The sequence below is a fragment of the Typopeltis vanoorti genome, chromosome 12 (genome assembly GCF_054136105.1).
Source record: "Typopeltis vanoorti isolate ZY-2024b chromosome 12, IOZ_Tvanoo_1.0, whole genome shotgun sequence".
Taxonomy (NCBI): Eukaryota; Metazoa; Arthropoda; class Arachnida; order Uropygi; family Thelyphonidae; genus Typopeltis; species Typopeltis vanoorti.
This window is the reverse complement of record NC_143560.1, coordinates 106805332-106826506: the sequence shown is the minus strand read 5'-3', so window position 1 is coordinate 106826506 and position 21175 is coordinate 106805332. Positions and strand designations below refer to the sequence as shown.

General features: G+C 35.6%; 1 protein-coding gene across 2 annotated transcripts in view; it reads right to left on the bottom strand.

The window, feature by feature from the left end:
* The window catches only part of LOC150101113 (all-trans retinoic acid-induced differentiation factor-like), a 131050-nt gene extending 110102 nt beyond the window's left edge, over nt 1–20948 (bottom strand). For both annotated transcript variants that reach the window (XM_090401363.1, XM_090401362.1), the window contains exon 1: nt 20868–20948. In XM_090401363.1, coding sequence (XP_090257489.1) covers nt 20868–20939 — 72 coding nt within the window. In that variant the 5' untranslated portion in view covers nt 20940–20948. The remainder of the gene's footprint in view (nt 1–20867) is intronic.
* Between the last annotated feature and the right edge of the window lie 227 nt (nt 20949–21175).

Genomic DNA, 21175 nt, shown 5'->3' with positions numbered 1-21175 from the left:
AGGCGTTTGATAAGATTCAATATCTGTTGCAGAAATTGGAGCAAATGGGAATGGATATGAATCTGGTGATTTGGATTAGAGGGTGGCTGATCAACAGATATAAAAGAGTGGTTTATAGAGGAGTTTGAGTCCAGGAGAAGGCAGGTGACCATGGTGTACTACAGCACTCAGTACTTGGTTGTCTAATGTTTAATTTGTACATTAATAAAACAGGAAATATTCAACTTTTTGCTGATGATGCAAAACTGGGAAGGGCAATGGTAAATGAAAGTGATGCAGAGATCCTGCAGGAAGACTTCAATTTACATATAGCAATATAGGTAAAGATAAATGACTACCAGTTTAATATGGAAAAGCGTAAGGTGATGCACTTTGGGAAAACATCAGAAGCTGTGTACTATACTGATGGAACTGAACTACAGAAAACTGATGAGGCCCAGAGACTTGGGGGAGGGGGATGATTGTGGACAAAAAATTGAGAGTTAACAGGACATGTCATGAAGGTAGTGAAAACAGCCCATGACATTGCATGGTTGTTGAAGAATACAGTAACAAACAGGTATAGAGAAGTTATTGGTTCCTATATAAGGCTTTAATAAGGCCACATCTGGACTACTGCATGCAGATCTGGATCCTGTGGGATTTTATGGGGATGACAAAGTGGTGAAGCAATTCCAGAGGCAAGTGACAAAGATTGGGGCAGATATATGGACTGCTCCCTATGAGTGCAGATGAAAGATCTGTGGAGACCAAAAACTAGCTGATAGGAGGAAAGGAAGCATGATAGAAGCATATAAATCACTAACGGTGTTTTATAGGGCTGACACAAAAAGACTTGTGTCAGTCCTATGATGTACTGAAAGAAAAGGAAAAGTACAATGGAGAAAATGAGGGGTCAACCATGAAGATTGTGTAAGAGTATTCATGATTTATATTTAATGGTATTAATTTTTAATGATATTATTAATGGTATTTCGCTGAATTTCAAATCAGCATCATCAGAGCACAACACAGTACGTATACATTACCGTGGGTAAGTGAAACAATACAACTGTGACAGACAAAAGATCTATGTGGGAGTTGCTCTTAAGATAACAGTCTCCCAAATTTTTGGCAAATTAATGCAACATTTGTTCAGGTTAGGAGAATTCATCATAGACATCGCTGACTCAAAAAGTAACCTTTAGTACGTATACATTACCGTAGGTAAGTGAAACAATACAACTGTGACAGACAAAAGATCTAAAGTCCCAATTTGGCACCCTCTGACGTTGTAAAAAAAAAACAAATTATAGCTATGTGGGAGTTGCTCTTAAGATAAGTCTCCCAAATTTTTGGCAAATTAATGCAACATTTGTTCAGGTTAGAAGAATTCATCATAGACATCGCTGACTCAAAAAGTAATCTTTTGGATCTGTACCGACTTCTAAATAGCACATTAGTTTTGTGTTCCATCATCCTGTATGCGGGGGGGGGGGGGGTCCAAAGTGTGGTCTGCCAGTCCTCACTTGCTATAATAATGGTAGGAAATGTAGTTTTTATGTTCTTCCAGGCAGATGTTAACAGATCTTCCTGTCTGCCCATAGTAGGCCAAGTCACAGTCACAAGGAACTTTATACACTCCAGGGTGTGCTAGAGGGTGAAGTTTATCCTTAGGAAGTGGATCAGAGTTGTTAATTTAACATGAGGTTTGAATGTGATCCAAAGACCATGTTTCAATAGTACTTTGGCTATCTTTTCTGATGTACCTCTGACAGAGAATAGAAATGTTGTGTTCCTGTGTATTAGAGGAGGGAGAAGTAATGGGGCTATGTAGTATTTTTTTTATTTTGTAAGAATTGTAGCTGTTGTCCAAGAAAGTATGGTGCAGATATATGAATTCTGTGGACAGAGCTGTATCCAGTGGTGGATTAAGGATAGTTGGGGCCCCTAGGCAAATTATATTTGGGGGCCCCACAAAAAATAATAATAATAAAAAAACAATTTTAAAAAAATAAAAGTTAGGTGGCAAATAAATGAAATTTTGTACTTTTGAATTTTTTTGCACTACACTCAAATAATGAAAACACGAAAAGTCACACTAAAAAATTATTTTTGAAACAAACACCTCACTCTTACACGAGTCAATAACAAATGAAGTTAAGGAGCAACCAGGCGAAACTTCCTATCTCGGCAATTCATTCAGTTTTCGTGACCGCGAAGCTGTTAACAGCGCCGTGCACCGACATTGGTAACGCGGTTTAATTTAAAGCATAGATAGCACACATTGTTCAAAATACAAAATACGAAGCTTGTCAACTAGCGCCGACATTGGTATTGTGGCATTATTTAAAAAGTAGATAGCGCACGCTGTTCAAAATACGTATTAAAAAGTAATAATTGTTTTGAAAAAAATTTTCGCTTAAAATAATCAAGATTTTTATGATGTTTACTGAAAACATTAATCTATTTCAGGTAAATGTCTTGGCTTGGGGGCCCCTAGGTAAATGCCTCATTGACTTAATGGGTAATCTGCCACTGGCTGTATCATTAGAACAATTGGCTCTGGCTCTGTGTGTAAGTGTTTTTTAAAATGGCATACTGTTGGGCTGGATGATGATGTAATTGTTTATGTAGATATCTTCCTGTGTACCAAAGCATAACCAAAATCCACTTCCTGTGAAGTGGATTTTGGGGTGTTTTCTGTTTTAGGTAGGTGACAAACACATCCAGAATGTGTTTGTCACCTACATTTGGTCCATAGGGCCAAATACAAACACATCATTAACATAGCATAACCACACTTAGGAGGGTTGTATGTACCTGTGATAAGTATTTTGTTTTCAAAGTGTTCCATGTAAAAGTTTGCTAAAGGGAGAAGAGGGGGGGGGGAACCCATAGCAGTACAATTAATCTGTATGTAGATTTTTATTCCCCATGTAGAATAACCTACATATATAGTAAATTTGAATAATTCAAGGATATCATGGGGAAATTTAGACTTTCTGTTAGTGTTGCATTGGTAAATAAAGAGGTGACATGAAACTAGCCATGTCTGAATTTTTAAGGATATTTTATTTTATACTGATTTGAAATGGACTGAATTTTTTATAAAGTAAAGAAGTTGACAGTAAGGGGGGGAGGGGGCAAGAGACTTGGCTAACTGTTGGGCAAGTTGATAAGTGGGACTATCTATGCTATCGACTACAAGGTGTAGAGGAATATCAGATTTGTGAATTTTTGATAATCTATGAATGTGAGGTGGTTTAACATGAACTGGTTTTATTTTTTTGATGATTTCTTTGGACCAGAAAATCACTTCTTTCGATAATTTGCAGACTTTTTTCCCTTTGAAACATAGTGGGATCTTGCATTTTTTTTTTGTATAATCCTCTTGCTCCATGTTAACTGTTGCATTTCCTTATCAGCTTTTGTAATGACAATATTTTTATTCTTATTCAACTTTTTTAAGGCAGCTATTTCATTATGTGGTATATTACTTTTTGTTATTTTAGCCTTGTTTAGGATGCTTGCTATGTCTAAATGCACATTATTAGCTATTGCTGGTGTTCTGCATTCATCATGATTTCTAATTTTGAAATTTTTTTGGGTATAACGGCAAAGTTATGTCCCAGACCGAGAGTGCTTTGGCTTCTTCAGTAAGCACTTGTGATGATAAATTTATGATCACGCAGTCTCATCAAAGTTGTGGTTAGAACATAGCATGATGGTGTTGTTGTAAGATTTCAAAAACAGGTTTTTATTTTTAACTTTTGTGAATTATTTTTCTGCTGCAACTCTGGAGATGTGATGTAGGACGGTCCACATTTATTTTGAGATTTAAAACATTAATAAGTTCTTCATGTAGGCCTGTGTAGCTCAGTGGATGTGGCGTATGCACACCACGGCACTTGACAGCATGAAGGAAGACCTCTTGGTTTCGAATCTAGTCGCTGACTAGAAGAAATTTTTCTAAGCCTTTTTTTGACCAGTTCCCGAGTTAGTCGATCTCTGGCACGGGCAAGTGGTTTTTTTCTCCCGGAAACTCGTGTTTTTCGTCCCGTAAACTCAAGAAAATCGACTGTAGAACCCACATTATTTCAGACATTAAATACGAGTGTTAGGATTAGGGACCACGAGATTGCGCCATTTGTTGAGCTCTCTCTCTCTTCACTGTGTGCTGTTTAATTAGTGATAGCCTTGGGCCAGCTATCTCTGACTGGGTACCAGTGGAGATTGAACTGCCCACTCAGTCTCCAAAAGTTAGATATGGCTAAACAGCATCGCCTACTCCTTATATACGGGAATAAAAAGGCATTAGCTAATTTTTTTTTTTTTTCATGTAGAACAGTAATAAAGTTGTCTAAGTCCAGTGCGAGTAGCATCAATTTGTTCTCAAAGAAGTGCTAAACTCGCCAGTCAGTAAATATGATGTACCTTTGCTGAATTTAGCTTTCTTTAAATCTGAGAAAATCTGGAATAATATCAATATCATGGCTTCATTTGAGGAAGGCTAACCTGTTAGATTTTCTGGAAAATTTCAGTTTCAACTTACCGAACTGTTGCGCTTTGTATACAGTATCTTCTCTGTGAAGAATTATCAGTCTAACAGATAAGCTTAGGCATTGACGGTTATTCATGATTTATTTTTAATGGTATTAACAACACCAAATGAATTATTTTATAAAATAATGATCGCTGAATTTCAAATAATGATCGATAATGAAATAATAATAATGAAAATAATAATAATAAAAATAAAAATCACTGAATGTCAAATCAGCATCATCAGAGCACAAAACAGCATTTATATGCAACAGTGAGCAAGTGAAACAATACAATTGCAATGCACAAAAGATCTCAAATACAAGCTATGTTGATGATGTGTTTGTCATTTGTCCCATGGACAAGACACTTTGGTGCGTTTGTCAACTACCTAAACAGCCAACACCCCAAAATCCACTTCACAGTAGAAAAAGAATTTAATAATCATTTACCTTTTCCTGACATATTACTCACCAACGTTTCAGATGGATCACTACCTTTTTCCATTTACAGAAAGCCAACACACAAACACACACACACACACAGAGAGAGAGAGAGGAAGATATCTACATAAACAATCACCTCATCATCCAGCCCAACAGAATGGTATTTTAAAAACACTTACATGCAGAGTCAGAGCTATTTGTTCTATTGATAAAGCTCTGTCCACAGAACTCAAATATCTGCACCATACTTTCTTGGACAACAGCTACAATTCTTACAAAATAGATAAAATACTACATAGCCCCATTACTTCTCCCTCCTCTAATACACAGGAACACAACATTTCTATTCTCTGTCAGAGGTACATCAGAAAAGATAGCCAAAGTACTATTGAAACATGGTCTTTGGATCACATTCAAACCTCATATTAAATTAACAACTCTGATCCACTTGCCTAAGGATAAACTTCACCCTCTAGCACACCCTGGAGTGTATAAAGTTCCTTGTGACTGTGACTTGGCCTACTATGGGTAGACAGGAAGATCTGTTAACATCTGCCTGGAAGAACATAAAAAATGCATTTGCAACATTATTATAGCAAGTGAGGCCTGGCAGACCACACTTTGGACCTCCCCTCCTCATACAAGATTATGGAAGAAAACGAATGTGCTATTTAGAAGTCGTTACAGATCCAAAAGATTATTTTTTGAGTCAGCCATGGCTATGAAGAATTCTTCTAGCCTGATAGACTGAACAAATGTGGTTGCATTAATTTGTCAAAAATTTGGGAGACTGTTATCTTAAGAGCAACTCCACATAGCTGTAATTTTTTTCTTTTTTTTTACAGCATCAGAGGGTGCCAAATTGGGACTTTAGATCTTTTGACCATTACAATTGTATTGTTTCACTTACTCACTGTCATATATACGTACTGTTTTGTGCTCTGATGATGCTGATTTGAAATTCAGCAAAATATAAGCAAGTTAATAAAACATCTTTTTATAAAATAGTTTGTTTGGTGTTGTTAATACCACTAAATATAAGTCATGAATAACCATCATCACCTAAACTTATCTGTTAGATTGTGTAACAGCATGTTTAATAAATGTTTGGATTAGATTTTTTTTTGCTTGGAGGGCAGCAAGTGGATGAAATGGATTGCCAAAGGTGGTTGTGAGAGCTTTGTCAGTGAATAAGTTTAAGGAGATATATGATAGGTATTGCATGACTATGATATCTCTTGCAATGAGTTTTCTGACTTCATGGAGATACCTGTATAATAAAAATAATAATATGCATCACATAGTAAGTTACCACATGATTACTACAGCTTCAAGGAAAAAATAAGTTTGTTTTTCAGTTAATGTCTCTGATAAAGGCATTCAAAATGAAATTAAGTTTGTTTGAAAATCAACTTGCTAAGGGTGATTTGTCACATTTCTTAACTTGTCGACAGAATATTCCATCAGAATATCATTCAATGGTGGGTGGAAAATATAAGAAGCACATATTATGTCTAAGTGAGGAATTTCAGAAAAGAATGCCATTGAGCAATGAAGACGAAGTCCACATAAAAGTGATTGAGGATCCATTTTCTGTCGAAGCAGGAAATCTACCTGTCGAACTCCAGATGGAAGTTATTGATCTCCAGTGTTCTGAAAACTATCAGGTCAAGCATAGGGAGAGTACTTTTCAAGAGTTTTATTCTATTCTGGATTAGGATAAATTTAAAAGTTTGTTGGATACTGTCTACCAGGTATTTTGTATGTTTGGGGGCACATATACTTGCGAACAAACATTTTCGGTCATGAAATTGAACAAAACCAAATAGTGTTCATCTTTAAGTGATATCAATTTAGAGGCCATATTAAGAACGGCCACTTCAAACATGACACCAAACTTCGATAAAATAGTGGCAACAAAGAAATGAATTTTGTGTCACATTGTGACATTCAGTCACTGATATTTCGCTGAGAATAAGTGTGATATTCTCAGTGAAATTATTAAATTATTAAACTTTGTGTTTATGTTTAAGTGGTTTTTATTGAGAAATTTTGGAGCTATATCTGTTTGTAAATAATTTTTATTATAATTTTAATTGTAACTCTCTAAAAAATTTAAATATGCATATTAATTAGTATTTACTGTAGACCTACTAACAAATTTACTTAAGTTTAGCTGCAGTGGACTAGTCTAAGATTCTAGGTCCGAAGTGATCAGGCCCTTGGTCAGGTGGTCTAAGTTGGGTTTGGCCCTCAAAGACAATTAAGTTATGCAGGCCTGCAATAGATCCTTTGCCCAGCCATTAGCTTCATATCCTATGGCACTATAATGGTGCCGAATGAAATGATCTTCAGGATTTCTATACTCTTTTCCCTGGTCTAATTATTTTTTCCCCTCTCCTGATCAAATAAATGAAATAATATTTTCTGGAATGAGTGCTGGTATTTCCCACTCTGCAAAAAGTTAAGCAGGTTTGAGTGCAGTTAGTAGTTAGAAGGGACCCAATCATTCGATGGTGTTGGCACATTCTCCCTCGATGAGTCTTTGGACTCCTAGAGGTTTCACATAATAATAATAACTCCTATTCCCTATCCAAGCTCTGTTATGAAACAAATGTGCCAAAGCAGTTCAAGACAAAAAATCGACATACATTTAATGGCTTGAGTTAAAATTTCAAGCTTCTCACTCAGCTTATACTGCAGCCTGTAACAATTGAAAAAAAAAAAAAAAAAAAAAAAAAAAAAAAAAAAAAAAAAAAAAAAAAAAAACTGGATGCAGAATTAGATGGAAAACACTAAGCTTGTTCCCTGCTCAAATAGCAGTAGATCCTTCTGGTTCCTTGAAAAGGCAGTTGAACAAAATTACTTCATTCCATGTTCCCACCTCTCCTGATTGAACAATGCTAAAATCTAAAGATAAAGTAGACCTAGCTCTAGTTCTGAAACAAATGTGCCAAAGCAGTCCAAGACAAAAATTCAGTATACATTCAATGGCTTGATACTAATATGGCACCCATCCAGTTATGTTAAAAAACTCCAGAATTATCACCCATCTTGTATCACCTATATAACCTGTCATACTCATCTGCATCTAGAACTATCCAGTATTAAAAGGGAAATAAAAGTTAGCAATCAAACTATTTTCCCATTGCCCTCACACCTAAATAGTCTAGAACAGTGGTTCTTAACTTTTTCGAAGTCATGGAACACTTTTGATAAGAAAAATTTGGTGAACACCAAAAGCATTAGGGTTATAAAACTAGCAATTAAAATATGCATGGATTTGCCTTTTATAAAAATGGAACTTATTTTAATGCAATACTTGAGCTTGTCGGCTTTTGCAGATTTCAGCAATATGAGGTCTAATATGTGATATAGCTAAACTCATCTCTGTCTATATTAATTAATAGGTCTTTAACGTTATTTAGTTTTTATAATGGTTAATATTGAGAAATCAAGCTCACACAAATATGATGTTGTAAACTAACAAAATTTTCCGTGCCCTTGTGGAGAGAGCTAGGTATTCTGCTTGGACAAAAATCCAAAATTCCTTAAGAGTTATTTCAGAGAATTTTATTTTTAGAGTACGATCCGTTCACAAGGTAACTAATTGTTATTCTTCTTATAACGAAAATTCACAACTCAATGTATTAACTGTGCCAAACAGATTTTGTGTCTAGTCATAATCGTGAGTATTTAAGGAAGGAAAGTAACTTGAAATCTTTTCTTCCAATATTGTAAATGTTCTGTTATAATGAAAATAATTCCCTTGACATTTTTATTATGGAGCGAAGGAATCTACTGTATTTTTTTCTGATATGCAGTTTTCCCAAAGAGCTACTTTTTCTGAAAAGCTGACAATTTGTCAGTGGATGTCAAAATATTTTAATTTTTCCATTGAATATTTGTATTAATGCTATTTAAGTAATTAAAATATCGGCTAAATATGCCATTTTAGTACACCAAATATTATTTTGAAGACATATTACAAAAGCATCTGTACCTTCATTTTGAAAAAAAGGCCAATAATTCATTCTTAAGTTCTAAAATTCGGAATAGTACTTTAGCCCCAAATAATCATCTTATTTCAGGGTGTAAAAGCAAAGATTCGTGCTTGGCATCCATAGATATGCAAAACTTTTTAAAAAGGCATGCCTTTAAAGGTCTTGACTTGATGTAATTTATCATATTTGCAACTTGGTCTAGTACAGGTTTTAATATTGCTAGTAATGTTTTTGAAACTAGGGATTTTCTGTGCATAGATATAATACATGTATTTGGGTTCATTTTCTTTGCAAAAGTAACAAATCCAATTGATATCAAAATTGGAGATGTTAATGTCAGCTCTTTGCTTTATGCGGATGATGTTATACTTCTAAATAAATCCGCTACAAGTCTGCAAGATTCTCTGACTAAATTGAATAGCTGTTGTAATAGATATGGTATGAAGGTCAGCAATAAAAAGACAAAGACAATGAAAATAGGCAGAATCATTGAAAATGTCAACTGTGTTGTGAATGGAGAACCTGTGGAACAAGTAAAACATTTCAGCTACTTAGGCACAATTTTTACTGAAGATGGTAAACTAAATATAGAAATAGACAACAGAATCAGCAAAGCTGGCATCGTGGGAAGTCACTATGTGGGAAAACACTACAAGACTGTGTTCAAACCAATTTTAACTTATGGATCTGAGAGCTGGGTCAGAAGTAAAACACTTGACCAAAGACTAGAGACCGCAGATATGAGAGTCCTGAGAAAGATTAGAGGCGTGAACAGATGGCATCAATGGCAATATCATATTAAAAATGAGGATATTAGGAAAGAACTTGACATTGTCAGCATCCAGGAATGCGTTAGCAGAGCTAATCTCAGATGGTATGGTCACTTAAATAGAATGGGAGAGGAAAGATTAGCAAAACAAGTGTTCTCTGCCAGGTTGGCAGGAAAACGACCCAGAGGAAGACCAAGATATAGGTGGATTGATACGGTACAAAGTGCCTTAGACGATAGAAATATAAGATCTGATAATGTTGGAGTCTTGACAAGTAACAGACTGATTTGGAGGAAAATTGTAGATAGGAAGTTAGTAATGATGTAATTTTTTCATGTAGTACTGTCATATCCTGTACACCCCTTGAGGGTACATGGCAGGAATTTGATGATGATGATGATGAAGTAACAAATCCTTTAATAGAGCCTACCATTTGATGGAGCACCATCCATACAAATTCCTACACACAGCTCCCATGAAATTTTAAAATTTTCCAAATATGACGTAATAGAGTCAAAAATATTGTTTTCCTGTTGCACGTTTGGTAAGTTCTCTGCAGCACAGAAATTGATTCACTATTTCATTTTTATTAATGAAACGAACGAATCCTAGTATATGAGCTTTATCGCTAATATCAGTGGACTTGTCAATTTGTAAAGCAAAATATTGTTTGGAAAGTTTATTGGTAATTGTTTTCTCAATATCATCTGACATATCTTTAATTTTATTTTTTATTTTATTGTCCGAATGAGGAATTTTCATAATTTCCATTTTTTTGCTTCGTCGCCAAACATAATGTTTATTATTTCACAGCATTTTGGTAAAATTGCTGTAAAATGGTAAATTGTACATAATGGTACATAAATTGTACAAAATGGTACATAAATTGTACAAAATGGTACAGCAATTAATTCAACTCCCTTATATGATGTAAGTTGTGCCTTATTGGAAATTTTAAGTCTTTTCAAAATATTTTACTTGTCTCCCTTGCATGTCCAACAATCTCTTGAAATAATCTTTAGTTTTTGAAGGAAGATTGGCGTTCTTCGTAGTAAAGTGGCATTTCAACTTAGCAGAACCATTACACTATTGAATAGTTTTTCCCCTGCATACAAGACACTGGGGAAGAGGACATTCTTTCTCACTGGTCCATGCAAAATCGGAACTTAAATATTCGTCCGAATATTGTCTATTATTTTTCTTATTTTACTACGTATGATGCTGTCTTCTGTATGAGACATATTTGCAACAACGTCATTACTACTGCTTCCAGTTGTACTTGCCCCATCGTTAATATTTGCCTCAGAATCATGTTTTCGTTTAATAATAAATTTATTCATTGTGTGCTACTACGATGTTAGACAACCCACAAACCAAATACATGTTAAAAATGGACTGTGTGCTATTACGATGTTACACAGACACACATCACTGAATGACTGTAAAAGAGACGCTCCTCCTCCCTGCCCCTTCTGCACATGACCTATAAACGATATTCTATTGGTTTATAAGTCAATGCGTAGCAGTCTTCAGTTGTTAGGATCAGAGTAGCCAATTACACTCAGAACTGTGTCATGTGACATCTTTCACCAGCAGAACACTTGTAACCAGTTTGTGGAACACCGGTTAAGAATCACTGGTCTAGAAAGTGATGAAGAAGGTGAATAGCAAGTTTCTTCCCTAGCTGGAAATCCATCAGTTAATGAGTAATTGCCAAAATTCTGTCTTTCTTATTCCAGAGCAGATCTCACTACACTTAAGTATCTTTGGACACAGACCATGGAAATATTTGGAGCAAGTTAGGTGGTTCAATACTTGATATTTCCTAGGCATCTGATCATATCTGGCATTTAGTTTTCCTCCTGCCCTTTATGAAATGATTGCCAGTCACCCCTCTGATCATTCACTATATATCATGGTGGATGGCTTCCTCTCATCAGAACCCTGAAGGGGTGCTCTAGCAGTCATAAAGAAATCTGATGTGAGGAATCCATCCACCATGATATATAGTGAATGATATTTGCCCACACTCCTGCTATACATCAATGCATAAACAACCTTGTTTTCTAACTTCAAATCATATCCATAATTTTAGTGATAAACAGTACTTCCCATTTCTCTTCTTCATTTGAGAAATCATGTAACAGTGAAACAATTCAAGCTTCAGGATCTTCCACAACAGATGCTTTAAATATTGATTATCTCACCATTCCCAAGTGGGATAAAAGTAATCTAGTGAATCTCAATACTATCAACACACAGTCTTGTTTTATTATCCAGAAAAAAAGGGTCTGCTTCAGCCCTGTTTACTTTTGATAATATTTTGATTCCCAGTCAAAATCAATTTTCTCTTCTTGGGCTACCTTTCACATCTAGCTTATCCTGGCATAACTTATCACATCCATAGCCTCCTCAGTCTCAAAAGAACTTGGTATTCTTTTTCATTCAAATCACTATTTTTCTCCTATCACTTTATAAATCCTAAATTTAAAACACCTTAGAATACTGATATCACATTTGGAGAAGAACAGTTTAAAAGAATACAGCAACTAATAAGTGAGACAGGATAGTGCCCTTGGACACAACTGTTTACCTTGTTTATCTTGTGGACAACTTGATTTTGCTGTTGTTTGCTAATGAAGCAAGACAGAAGAGACAAATTTATCTATAAAATTACCCTGACAATGCACCCATCAAAAAGACTTAAAACAGACTAGAATTAGAGAAAACAGAGAATGTTGCCAAGTAAAAGGTCTTAATGTCAGGTTGGGCAGACTGCCAGATGTGTATTATAATTAGGTACATTACAAGAAATTATGAAAGTAAGAGAACTATGAATAATGGTGGATCAATGATTTTTTTTAATATCAATCTCATACATGAAAGGTTGCAAAGCCTATAGATATCACTGTCATGTATACATAAGAGAGAAAATACCTACTGATATTATTTTTGAATAACTACAGGTTTTAATAATTGGGGAAGACTTGACATATATGACAGTAATATCTATGGGTTATGCAACCTTTCATTTATGGAATTGATATTAAAAACTCTTTGGTCCACTATGATGCATAGTTTTCTTATTTCCATAATTTTTTGTAATGCACCTATTATAATACAGACAGTGGAGAAGCAGAGTAGGTGAGTTTACTGAGTGTAAAAGGTGGTTGGGCAAATGCTATATGTTGTTGTTACATACTTAGTGGAAAGCATAGGAATGATGGAAATGCTGTTAAAAATTGCTGAGAGAACAGGTTGAGGTGGGTCTGAAAGATGAATTACTGCTTAGCCAAAATGCATTCCTCTGGCTAGTGTCGAGAATTTTTATGAATTTTTCGTGCACAATCCCAAATGTGAGACCAACCCTCTCGGGATGAGCAGATTTCAGATTTGTACAAAGTTAGTAGCTGAACAAGTAAAAACCAACATCATGAACAGAAAGGACAACTGGTATTGTGATCCTAGAGACTCAGAGACACCAATGGAAGAGAATTTTGTTGAAGTTCAGTGTGTAATACCAAAAAAAAAGGTACCAGTACTGATGTGACTTCGGTATTTGGTTTTTGTAATATGCAAAGAAGTTTTTCTACTCTTAAAATAAGTTATGAACATTATTCATAACTTATTCTAAATGGTATTACTTCTAATTTTTTAGGAAATGGCAACAAAGTATATTATTAATTATAATAGACTTTAATTAATACTTTCCTATATTTCAACAATGTTACACTGCTATCATCAGGAATCACAAAAACCAATATATTCTGGCAGGCACTAACACTGGGTAAATGAGGCTGAAGAAAGATACTGAAGCTGATCCTAGAGTCCTAAAGGTGCCCCCTAGTACCTGGGTTGTCTTGACCATTGGGCTGAAGTTCTTAGAATGCAAGTTTCCCAAATTTGGAACAGTCTAATGCACCCAAATTTGTTGAGGTTTGGGAAGTTTTTCAGAGCTGAGGCTGATTCAAGGAATAATCGTTCTTGCTGCAGTGTAATAAAATGGTCTTCTTCCAGCATAGTCTGTGGTGAGCATCCAATGCATGGTAAGCAAGTACCGAGTGGCTGTATTGGTGAAACCAAATGTAGTCCTTGTGTTTGGATATCCTGATATTGGCTGTCCAGCCAAACCGGCAGGACAGCCAATATCAATAGTAGGACAGTTTGCAACTGCAAGGGATCTGGTATACTCCTCCAGGACTAGGGGGGGGGGAAGTGGCTGGTCTTTGGTGGAGCGGATAAGAGATGCCAATTTCTTATGTGGTTTGTAACTAGTTGTGAGGTCATGTTTTCGCAGAATTTTTGTTAGTTTTTTAGATGTACACCACATATAAGGAATGGTGATAGATTTAGAGTAATCTCTGTTATGAAAGGGGGGGGGGATTAACTGGTTTTAATATTTTTTAGGGGTTACAGCCATTGGCTAAGAAGATGTTGTGGATATGGTTAAGTTCAGTAGTTAGGGCAATGTTATCTGAACTGATTAATTTTGTCCTGTTATATGGAGTTTTTATAATCCCATATTGTTGGTATCGGGGTGCTGCTAATGAATGTATGTGACCTGTATGTGTAGGTTTTGTGCAAACAGAAAAAGCCAGGGATCCATCAGGCTGGCGTATAATCAGAGTGTCTAGGAAAGGAAAACTGTTATTGTTTTCCTTTTCCAAGTTAAACTGGATCATGGGGTGTTGGTTGTTTAAGTGTGTTGAGAAATTGTGGAGTGTATCTAGTCTATGCAGCCAAATAGCAAACAGATCATCCATGTAGTGTAGCTAAACAAGTAGGACACATAAACAGGGTTTATGTGTCCTACTATGGCCAAACAGGCAGGACAGCCAATATCAGGATATCTGAACACAAGGACTACATCCGATTTCACCAATACAGCCACTCAGGGCTTGCTGACCATGCACTGGACACCCACCAGTGCATGGTCAGCATAATACACTGGAAGAAGGCCACTTTATTACACTGCAACAAGTACAAGTATGAAAGATTATTTCTTGAATCAGCCTCAGCTCTGAAAAACTTCCCAAACCTCAACAAATTTGAGTGCATGAGACTGTCCCAAATTTGGGAAGCTTGCATTCTAAGAACTTCAACCCAACAGCCAAGACAACCCAATATAGACTGCTAAGGGGCACATTTAGGACTGTAGGACTGACTTCAGCTGGCTTCCTTCAGCCTCATTTGCTTAGTATTAGCACCTGCATGCACATTTCATTGTTTTATGATCCCTGAAGATGGCAATGTAATATTGCCAAAATATAAGTAGTTATTTATTAAAGTTTTTATAATTAATAATACAGTTTATGTTGTCATTTCTATTTCTAGTTTCCTGGGGGCAAAAATTAAAAATATGACAAACGTAATTGGAAATCAGAAAAATAAAGTAAAAGAGATGGTTGTTCTGGTAGGTACTGATAATTTTAGTAGTAACAAATATAGTATGAGAGAAGATATGAAAGGTCTGTTGGAGAAAGCAAGAAAGAAATGTGAGAGAATAAAAATTGTAGGATTGCTACCCAGATATAACAGTACTGAGTTAAGAGGGCGATGAGAGCAAACGATTTCATGTGCAGACTGTGTAGAAGAAATGGATACGAGTTTTTAGATGTGTGGAGTGTGTTTGATGGCAGAAAAGACTTCTATAAAAAGGATGGTCTGCACTTGAATTCATTTGGCATCAGGAACCTGGAGAAATCACTTCTTTGTATGAGACCTAATGCAGAGAGTCAGGAAAACTAGATCATCAAAGAAGGAATGGGAAAAATGTGACAAAAATGTTCAGCTATGATATGCAAACATGATAAAGATATGAATGTCTTCAACCATGGTTATGTATGTGGCGAAGGAGTGGAAAAATATAGTTTGGGTTCGGACCTTAATGGTATATCTGGGGAGGGGAAAAGAGATAATTCTAGAACAAGAATAAATAGATTGCATTTTTAATTATAAGAATAGGCTAGGTGGTAATTTATTATGTCTATACACAAATGCCAGGAGCATTAGAAACAATGGGGTTAAGTTCGTTCATTGCTTTATTGAATACAATGTGGCTTAAGATTGTTGGCATTAGTGAAACCTGGTTATCAGAATCAGATATGGCAAGTGGGATTGAGTGTAATGGGTATACTATTTTTAGGAATGACAAGAGAGGGAGAGAGAGGAGGAAGAGGAGTACTACTAATATCAGATGACTTAATTCCAGTTAGGGTAGAAACACAAGAAAACAATGATCGTAACAATGTCCCATGCAGCAGTGAGTTTGAGTCTATCTGGTATGAAGTGGAGGTTAACACAATGAAATATACGGTGGGGTGTTGATACAGACCTAGTGGCTCAGTTACATGGTATGAAGAAATGCATCGCCAATTTAGCCTTATGGGTACCAAATGAATGATTATGGGTGACTAATTTCCCAAACATTGATTGGGTAGAAGAGAAATCTCATATGAAAGAAGAGGAATTTACTGAATTGTTACGAGACAACTTTCTCAAGCAGCATGTGAAAGAAGGAACTCGAGGTCAAAGAGTGTTGTATTTTCTCAAAGCATCAGAAGGGGTCTCTGTTAGGAATATGGCTATTTTACCACCAATTGGTGACAGTGATCATGCTGAACTACAAAGCTGGAAATTATGATCGACTTAGGAGAATACTATCTTTGGTACCATGGTATCAGTTTACTGAATGGGAAAAATGTCAGCAATCAATTGAGCATGACAATCTTTGAAAAAGATTGTCATGCTTAATGGATTAATTGTCAGCAATTAATTAATTGATTAAAATGTCAGCAATCAATTAAAACGTTCGCTGCCGCGCTACTTTGGCATAGTCTGTTCCCGTACTCTGAGCAATTTCACTTCTTCAAGGTCAGTACATTAATCTCGTTACCGGCAGTAAGCGTCATACAAGTATACTCATAGCTGGCTTGTGTAGCTCATATATGAACTACAAGTATACTCGTAGTTGGCAGTGAACGTGTTAAGCATGACAATCTTTGAAAAAGTGCTTAAAGTTTTCTGAGGCACTACTATATCAATCAACTAGATCTTGGCACTTTTCTTAACATCTTTAAAAAAAAAAAAAAACCTTTTGCTATCTGTTTAATTTACCATACATCTGAGAGTAGCACTGCTAACACATACCTGAATGCTAACAATGTCAAGTTCCTTCCTAATATCTTCACTTTTGATATGATTCTGCAATAGATGTTATCTGTTCAGAATCCTAATATTTCTCAAAACTCTCATAACTGTGTTCTTAATCTCTGAGATCAAGTACTTTATTTCTAATTCAAATCCATAACTTGAAACTGGCTTGAACACTGTTTTGTATTCTGTTAGTTGAGTATTTTGGCTAATTTCTCTCTTATTCCATATTAATTTATTCAAATAATTGCCCACTATATTAGCTTTCCTAATTATCTATTTCCATTTTTTATTTGCTGTGACAGGCCCTCAAGAGCTAACGTGACTATTTAAGGTCAGTGAAACCAACAATTCACTACCGGCAACAAAACACAACAACAAAGAGGTCAATATCAGAAATACAAGCATCAAGATCCAAACACTAGTTCATTTCTACTGGTGTTCACCATAAGTGGATTTTTTTACACTGGTGTGGATGTTTTGATTTTCCACAGTGTGCTGTTGGTTTTATTTTATTTAATAGTTTGAGTTGTTAGTGATTAGGTGATTTGTTTATTTGCAGTTAGTTGGGTAGCATTATGTTGTTGCTGTTTTTTTTTATTGTTTTTTGCGATTTTTCTCTTTTCAAAATTTGCTGCAATTATTTCAATACGTTTATTTCTTCCTCCTAATTCTCGAATTATGCCTAGAAGAGATGAATGTGTGATCAGCCACACGAAGACCCACATGCTACTGAAGAATGAAATTTAGATCTCTCTGAAATACAGTGTTATGTCAATACTTATTTCAATATAGTTATCAATGGGTCTCTTCTTTTTTAATTGTTGAAAATGCTCATCAAATAGCTGGATCATTCCATGGATTAGGACAAAGTTTCTTATATATCCAAAAACTAGACATTATGAAATATTCTGTACTTGTTAATATCTTTCTGAAATTGTTGGAAGTCAGTTGTATTTCATCTTAGAATTGTTAAAAATATTTATTCACAACATGTGTGGATTAACATTATAATCCAAATTGTCCAAATGAAATGTTAATTTCATTTGGAAAATGTTTCCAAGTCTTGAACAAAGAGGCTCCCGAAACTCTTACTTGAAATTTCAGAATCAGAAGTACAATGCATTTTGATAATAACAATATTTAAAAAAAATCACAATCTTTTTTATACATCCTCTCCACATGGAAGACAGATACATAGCATACAAATACAGGCGAGTGAACTAGTACTCGTGAATTTTTTGTGCCTGATTAATAGACTTTTCAGCAGAATGAAGCCCATTCTGTCCACCGCAGTTTGCGCTTTTATTATTTGCTGTCTGAGATACAGTTGAATTGCCCAAAATATTGTAAATGCTATTATTTCTTCTGGTTTTTATTTTGCTTTTTCAAATCATATACTACTTTTTGCTAAACTTGTAATAATTACATTTTTCCTCCCTCTATTTTTTTCTCCTTTCAAAGAAATGTTAGGTTTTCTTTGTTTATTTCTGCATTGCATTTTCTACATTCTGCATATTCCTGTAATAATTTTGTGAAAATGAGTTTATAAAACTTACATTTTTTGATTTCTAGTATCATAATATCATTACAAAACATTCTGTATATTATTGTGGCTGTTGACACTGATGGATTGTTGTGATCCTAGTATTTGATGTTTTTTTCTGTTGAGGTTTGGAAAGTTATTTTTGGAATGAGACAAATTTGAGGAATAGTCGCTGGCCGAGTGGTTAGCGTATCTGCTCTCCAGCCAAAAGGCTGCAGGTTCAAATCCTGACACGAGCATGGATGTTGTAATTGTCTCTGGAAAAACTGGTGGTCAGCAGTAGATGGTGTTGGTGTAGTTGGTCAGTTGGTGGATTGAGTGATGGAGACAGAGCTGTAGAGCAGGTGCCCTCCCTTGATGAGTCTTTGGGCTCCCTGGAAGTGTCAAATAATAATATCTATATTTGCTGCAATGTAATAGAGTAGCCTTCCAACATATTCTGCTGTGAGTGTCCAAAACATGGTCAGCAAGTCCTGAGAGGCTGTACTGGTGGAACCAGATGTAGTCCTTGTGTTCAGAAATTCTGATATTGGCTGCCCTGCCTGTTTAGCAGTAGTAGGATCATTTACAACTGCAAGAGAGCTGGAAGATCTAGAGAATGTGGCTGGTCTTTGGGGGAGAGCAGATAAGGGATGCCATTTTTTGTGGTTGTAAGGTTGTATATTTTTAGATTTTTGTCAAATTTTCAGATGTTTCCTGGATATATGGAATGGTGATAGATCTTGAGTAATCCCTGCTCTGAAGGGGAAGGGGAGAGGTGTTGTAGTTGTAGGTTTTTTATATTTTGGGGGGTTTGTAGCCATTGGCTAAGAAAGTGTTGAGAATATGGTCAGGTTTAGTAGTTAGGGCACTATCAACAGAACTTATTAATTTTGTCCTGTTATATAGAGTTTTTATAATCCCATCATGTTGGGGAGGGGGTGACTACTGGTGAATGTATCTACTTGTAGGTGTAAGTTTTCTGTAAATAGAGAATGCCAGGGATCCATCAGGCTGTCATGTAATCAATGTCTAGGAATGGGAGAATGTTGTTGTTTTCCTTTTCTAATGTAAACTGGATCTTGGGATGATGTTGACTGATTAGATGTTAAGATAATGTGGAACATATACGGGGCATGTGACCAATTGGAGAATACATCATCCAAGAGCATAGCCAGACAGTGGGTTTATGTGGGGCAGAGTTTAAGGCTTTTTCTTCAAATGTCTCTATGAAGTTAGTCAGAGGTGAAGAAAGTGGTCCCTATATCTGTTTGGAGAATTTTCCTTGCCAAATAGCCTGAGTTCATGGTGGGCTGAGATAAAGCTTGGATTAGGTTTAATGTATCTTTGAGTGAGACATTAATGAATAAAGAGAAGACATCAAAACTGACCATTATGTGTTAGAGTGTGAGGTTTTCTATACAAATATAGATATGAGAGACTATTCCTCAAATCTGGAAATCATTCCAAAAAAAAAAAAAAAAACTTCCAAACCTCAACAAATTTGAGTGCATGACTGCCCCAAATTTGGGAATCGCTCATCCTGAGATCTTCAGCCCAACAGCCAAGACCACCCAATCTAGCCCACTGGGGGAACACCATTTAGGCCTGTAGGCCTGACACTGGTTACCTTTTCTTCAGCCTCGTTTGCCGAGAAGTGCCTGCATGCACGTATCATTGTTTTGTAATCTCTAATGATGGTAAAGTAACATTGCCAAAATACAGGAAAGTATTAACTAAAGTTATTATAATTAATATTTTAGCATACGTTATTTCCTAAAAATAATAGTTATGAGTAGCCAACGTATAAGTGTATATACACTAACATCCCATATAACAGCATCAACTTTCCACCACATTTTTTGTAAATTTGATATATTTTTAATTATCTGCATACTGGTTCCTTGTTTTCTGCTTTGCAGCATGTTTCTTGCCTGTTACCATATCCGCAGACTCCGATACACGTGACAGATACGTGGTCACACGGTTTTGCTGAGAAATCAACAATCATGTGACAAATGGCACGGGTTTTCGCTGTTTTCTAGGTTGTTGATGGGGTGCAGTAGCTGTCGTATATTTGCACCATTCTCCTATTTTTCCATAACTAAAAAAAATAAAAATTATGCCTCCGAAGAAGTATTAATGTCTTCGTTTATGAAATTCACAAACTGGCAATATCGAATGCTTACATAACAATGAACCATATAAAATTATAGTATTCTTTCAGCCGGAATATTACCGTGTGCAGCCATTTTTATTATTGTTATTATTATTAGACTTCAGGCTATTTTCATCCACACGAATGCTATGAAAACAAATAACGCTACAGCTTGATCAAGTATAGACATCACTTATCAAAACAACGCATTTTTCATTACATAAGACAATAACTCTGGCATTTCATAATAAATAAATAAATATATATATATATATTTGCAGGAATCACCTCTTCTGAGCTTAAGGTTGGATAAATAGCCTTACTAATTAAACAAACAGCCACAAATATAAAACTGAACATAGCGACATATACATACAAAAACATTCAACTTCAAAATATCACAAAAATCTAATTGCAGCGACCTCTGGCTTATTAAGGTTAAAAATTCTCAGAGATTCTATTATTATTAGTGGTAGTAGCAGCACGGGCAACTCCAAGGAGCCTTTAGACTCATCGAGGGAGGCCCTAACATCATGTCAAGAACAACTATTCAACATTCACACAGTATTTATCATACTCCACCTTGAACTTATTTA